This window comes from Uranotaenia lowii, chromosome 3 (genome assembly GCF_029784155.1).
Source record: "Uranotaenia lowii strain MFRU-FL chromosome 3, ASM2978415v1, whole genome shotgun sequence".
Lineage (NCBI taxonomy): Eukaryota > Metazoa > Arthropoda > Insecta > Diptera > Culicidae > Uranotaenia > Uranotaenia lowii.
In genome coordinates, this window is record NC_073693.1 from 290,962,977 (window position 1) to 290,969,313 (window position 6,337).

Genomic DNA, 6,337 nt, shown 5'->3' on the forward strand with positions numbered 1-6,337 from the left:
TTGATTTGGAATTTTCAACATTTCTTGAAACGCTACAGACCTAACAAGTTTCTCAGAAAATCTCGAAATGAAACAGTCCATCATGATTGATCTAGAAATATAACAACTTAGATAAAAGTTTGTGGTTTTGTGCTTTAAATACTTTGGAAAACAAAATTTTGATAACTCTCGTGAGTGAATTAATAAAAAAAAATTCTTTAACCACTTATATGAATATAAACACCGGGGTATTATCTGTGTGTCAATTAACTACAGATCCTCGAGCTGAAAATTAAAAATATTTATTTCTATTTTAATTATTTTAATACTTAGCTTTGTCCAATTGCTCAGAAAGATTTCGGATTCGTTAGACATCATTTGGGGTTGACATCCGCTACTGGTCCTGCTTGCTCTCACTCCTTCGTTTATTTTTTCTTTTGGTTCGAACCTATTCCTCATAAACACGATTTTTTGCCTCCAAAATCATAACGACCAATTCTGAGAAATGAGGATCTGGGAAGCACCTTAAGCACACTTGCAAACGGTTCTTGCCCCTTCTGTCACAGTTTTAAAGTTTACTTCCCCGGAAAGCAACCCCGGAACTCAATGGTCAGGTTTTTGCGGTCAAATCGGCTTAATTCCATTCCAATGCAGGAACCTCATCCGATGCGGAATTTTTGTGTCCGCACAAATTGATTCTTTGTTGAAATGACTAATTTACAAATGTTCTCATTTTTGGATTTTGCTGCTGAAAAAAAAACACACCCGTCACCAAACGAACAAAGCCTACTCTCATCCTCCCGGTACTAAATTCTATAGAAAAACTCGATTTCTTCAATCAAAGATCTGGAGGAACTTACAAAAATTGATGGCTTTATTTTTATTTTGTTTTGCATGATTCCGCCCTGGTATTCAATCAAATATTAACATAATCGTTTTAAGTTGCTAGCAAATGATTCGAAATTTACTTAAACCATTTTTTTAGCAAAGATTGCATTCGTTTTTGGGAGAAAACTAAATTTAATTTGAATTTTGATCTTTCCGCATATAAAATCCTCTGATGTGTGCCCAACAGACCTCTTATATGTGTGTGTAGCAAATGCCCTATAAATAAGATTGTATCCATGCCTCAACAAGAATCAGGGAAGGGATTTTTTCGTAGTCGTGAAGCAAAAATTTCGATTATTGACCCATTCTTTTTCTCACATGTCGTTATTTTAAGATTTTTCGACATGATAGTATGTTATGAAATGCTTGTTTTGGTAAAGAAAGAGTTTTTCATTATGTCATTGATCATTGAGATCTTGAGCATTTCGGTCATGACATGATGGGTCATGAAAAAAATCACTAGCACAATGTTTGCTAACTTTTAGGATCTTTTGTTTGCCAAGCTTATTTTAAATCCACAATATTATCAAAAATGTTAGCTAGCAATAGTAAAAAATTAATGAAATCAAAGATAAAGTCTAAACACATTTTTTTAAGCTTCCATTTGGTTTCCATCTTCCATACATTGTCCATACTTCTCATTCATATTTCTGTCATGACATGATCCATTACTGATAAATTTCTGTGGGATAGTGATCCAAAATAAAATTTCGCCATCCTTATGAATGAATGAATATTTTCAAGCCTGACTAGAACACAATAAATACTTAAAATTCTAGATAAAGGTCATCGCGATCAATCGGGCATCAAATTCAATGTTGTTTTGTTGGATTAACTGGAAGGAAGGCGTATTTTGCATCTATCTTCCTGTATAAGGCAGTCAAGCGAATGCAACAATATTGTATCAACAACGAAGACACTCAATGGTGATCTGCAACATTCAAAATTTTAGTTGTCGCTGATCATTGCTGAGCGCATCGTTGGTGAACTATTCACGAGCAGGCTATCCGAGCTGTTTTTGTTTTCCTGATTGTCGCAGCAATCTTTGGTCAGAATTGCTTGTAGATTTTTGCAGGGGAAGTATAAATTTTTTCCCCCCAAACATTCCCGCCTTACCCGGCGTCTATGATTAGTATATAAGCGAGCGATACATTTTGAGCAGTTCACTTCCGAATGTTTCACTGCTGAATACTACATAGAGATGATCGCGAGCGAATGCAACAAACGAAAAATTTCCCCTTCTAAGATCGCTTAGCAACTATGCATCAGAACGAAAATTCTGTTGTGAGTCGTCCATCAATTAGTGTTTTGGGCAGAGCCTTCCCCTCATCCGTAAACAAGAAAACAGAAAGCCCGCTTTGATAATTTGAAAATGAAATGTCGCACAGCATTTCCTCGGTTCGTACCATACATGGAAAATAAACAGGTAGGCCATTACGCTTAACCTCACTCGAAAGCTCCGTGTATGTATACAGCATGCTTGCATATCAACAAAAATAGTTATGAAAATTTGGCAGTTTTATATGGAATAGCAATCAAAATTATTCATTTCTCCGTACATAGCCATTCGATTCTTTTGAAAAGGGCTTCAGATTGAAGATTGATTCTTCAGGCTCATCGGAAACTATTTTTTGCTTTGGATTTTCGGATCTGAACCATAAATAATGAGCATACAAAAGTAATTTTCATCGTTGTCTCCCTTTTTTGAGAGCAAGCAATGTAATGTTTTCTTCTGTCTATGTTAAACATTTGATAAATGTTCTAAAACACATCGTATTTCTGTGAGGAAAAGTCATTTTTTTGAACTTTTATTAAAATCACAAAGGAAAAAGGCCACACAAGGCAAAAATATCATCAAATTTTATGTTTGAATCGAGAAAAAGCCCGTTGCATATTTCATTTAGCGGTGTTGAAAAACCAAATATTGTTCATTGCATTAAAATGCATCAGTGCATATTTTTCTCATAATTTTATTTCTTGTCAATTTTAAGAAAAATGTGATTTTTTGATAAATTCCATACATTTGCCAGTTTTTTCCATAACTATTTTTCGGGGCCTCTTACCAATACGTTGAAAGAGAGCGGAATGGCCTACCTTGTATATTTCAAAGTACTATGGGTTCGTACAGCAAAGGCAGGGGCTACCCGATCAGAAGGGAAAAACAAAATTATATCAAATTGAGATATTTTGATACTGATTTTTTTTTCTATCTGAATGAGTTATAATTCAGTACTCGTAGGATGTTAAAATATCTCAAATTATATCAAAAAATCTATACGATCATAGCTAAATTATATCAGTTTTTGATATGCTCCTATCAAGATTATATGTCGTTCAGATAGCATAGTTTGATATTTGGCAGAACAAATCCTATTAAAATTATAACTAATCAAGATATGAATGCTTCGAGAAAATTTTCTAGTAGAATGTCAGTAACCCACACTATTTGCTTTAGGCATGCTCCATTTTGGGTTTCCCAAAAATTCGATTCAATTTTATGAATCTGTTGAGCGAAACTCATTAAAGTACAGTTTGGGCCGTTGACTTCGATGTCCGTGTTTCAGAAAAAGTTGCACGTTTATCAAAATATGATATAATCATTTTATTTTAGAACAATCCGAAAAACGTATTTATCATTGAAAATGAGCTCAACCCCATTCAAGTCTGTCAATCAGAATTAGATATAATTCAGATTGGAGAACCTTTAAATCAAAATTTTTGAGTAATTAATTATAACTGAATCAGATGTAAATATCTTGGTGAGATACGTTTGAGTTATTATTTTGATATGCTCTCCTGATCGGGTAACCAACGCTGCCTGAGGGTGGTATGAGAAAAGTGTAAAGAAAGAAGCTATCGCGAGCGAATTTCGGAACCTTGGTGCTGAGGTTTTTTTTGTCCAAGCTTTCGGCGATGTGGTCACATATTTTAAAGGGTGTCCACGATGAAATTGGCACACTATGAAATTGCTCTATCTTTTTAACCGTTCGGTAGAATATAATGAAAATTTGGGTGGATTAAGTACATAGTACATTGTTTACATTTTGCAAGTCTTAAAGTCCTGTGATCAGAACTCGCGGAAATGGAGTCGAAAGCTTGTGCGCGATAAAATCTTGAGCATTCATCACAAGAACAAGGATCTCTTGCATCGTTCCATCGCTAAAATGTTGAGAATCGCGAATTCCACGGTGTCACGAGTGATTAAACGGTTCGAGGAACGATTGACCATCAATCGGAAGCTTGATTTCCAGAATTTGTTGAAAATTGTGTGTGGAGGGTTAATGAAATGATGAATTGGTTAATAAAATATAAAAAATAAATTATATAAACAAAAATAATTGAAAGTGTAAATATTCAATTAATTACTAAACGTTGAACTCGCAATTGAGTTTCGAATTTAACCGTGTTTATTTGGCCGTTAATCAACTGATTTTTCTCTTACTTTCTGGGCGCCCTGGAAGTCGGCCGAGTATACACGCTTAAATACGAAACTCAATTACAAGTTAAACATTAAGTAATGGAACAAATATTTACACCTTCAGTCATTTTAGTTTTTTAAATTTATTTATTATATTTTACTTACCAATTCATCATTTGATTAATCCTCCACATTCATCTCCTCCTCTACTCTATACCTGAAACAAAATCAAAATTTTAGTAAAAAAAAGTTTCTAATAACTGTTTTCTGTTTTCATACAGCTCGACGATCGTGGTTAGTTGAATATAGAATAAAGAACCATATCTTTGAACTTTTCCGGATGCTTAGGAATTCGTTTTGGTCCACTAAATCCAATCTAGTCAAATAAGAGATAGCATCTTGAGTTTGTTCTTCAATTTTAGTAATTTGAAAGTTGATTTGGTTATTTGAAAGCAATTTTAGTTTAAAATATAAAACGGAAATTGTGTTGAGTATGCTAAACATTTATTCAGACTAAAGAATCATTTTGACACTCTCAGAAATTTGAAAGCATGTAACTAAATAGTTCGGGGGCATCGAAAATGAAATGTTCATCTTAAACCAAGAGATATTTAATGTTGTTTTTTTATTTCCATTCACACTTTAGGATAGCTCAGAAAAGTTCTTGATTCTTGATTTCTAAATAGTCAGGTTGACCCTCCTGACTGGTAACCACTCTATGTGGCTTAAATTATCATATGGTATAATCCAAAAAAATTAAACTTTTGAAAATAAAAAAAAACAATAATCGTTTATAGCTATTTTTCTGAAATTTTAAGTCCATGAAAAAAAGTGCGAAAAAACTTGATCTAGAGATTTTTTTTAAATTAATAAGCTGTTGATAAATTGAAATTTCTAGAACGGGACTTATTAGACAATCGTGGTAAACATCTACGCTTGTTTGGCGCATATGCTCCTACATTTTTGTGGGTATTTATGATCATAAGTTGAATGGATTGTCAAAAAACTGAAATTTCCTATTTTCACCAGTAAAATAACCTTTTTGACCTAACAACGTGCAGGTACGTTGTGCTATCCTAATCTTATCCCAAACTATTACTACTACTCCAGAGCCATTATTCGAGCAGTAAATTTTCCCGGTGTCCACCAGCCGAAAGGATTACCGCCATAAATTAGTTTTATTCCCATCAACCCTCCGTTTACGATTTCTTCCTGTGACCACTATATGGGAGTTCCACTTCTTGCGTATAGTTAAAATAAGAACCACGTCGTCCTGTTTTATTCCCCTCTGACGGTTCTCGTGGATAAGAAGGCCGTGGGTGCTTTAAATTTCAATTAAACTTGTCAAAATGTACAGCAAAACTAAACCTGGTGGGGCGGAAAAGTTAACCAAGGAGCAAATCCAAGAGCTGAGGGAAGCTTTTTCCCTGTTTGATCGGAACGCAGATGGAACGATCACGGCCCGGGATCTGGGAATGGTGCTGAGGTCTCTGGGGAAAAATGTTTCCGATGCCGAGGTCGACGAGTTGCTCAAGGATGTTAGCACCGATGTTCAAGGGCGGATCCAGTTCGGAGACTTCCTGGCCATGATGACGGTTCGGTTGAAGGATTTCAACAATGAGGAGGAGCTTAAGGAAGCGTTCCGGATCTTTGATCGGGATGGGAACGGGATGATCTCGGCCGAGGAGCTGAAGGTAGCCTTGAAATCTTTTGGGGAGCAGCTTTCCGATGAAGAAGTTGAGGAATTGCTACGGGAGGCCGACGTCAATTGCGATGGTCAAATCGATTACGAAGAGTTTGTTAGGATGATCACGTTGCCCTGACTTATTAATCTGGTCTCGTTATTTGGGTAACTTTGGAACTATAATTGTGTTGTTCTTTTACCAGATATTAATAAAAAGAAACAAAATGTATATGTAGTTTAAACGAAACACAAATTGAAAATTAATTTGTTTATTTTTTATGAATGTTCTACAATTTGAAGTTCCCAAATATCCATTTTCATGATTATAATTTTAATGGCATGTGCGGCGGAATGAAAACTAGAGAGAA

At 35.0% G+C, this 6,337-nt stretch overlaps 1 protein-coding gene across 1 annotated transcript; it reads left to right on the forward strand.

Annotated features, from left to right (window-relative positions):
* Positions 1-5,634: 5,634 nt before the first annotated feature.
* Positions 5,635-6,129, forward strand: LOC129751069 (calmodulin-A-like). Its single transcript, XM_055746339.1, has one exon. It carries the CDS (start codon positions 5,635-5,637, stop codon positions 6,106-6,108), a length of 474 nt encoding a protein of 157 aa, XP_055602314.1. The 3' UTR covers positions 6,109-6,129.
* Positions 6,130-6,337: the final 208 nt, after the last annotated feature.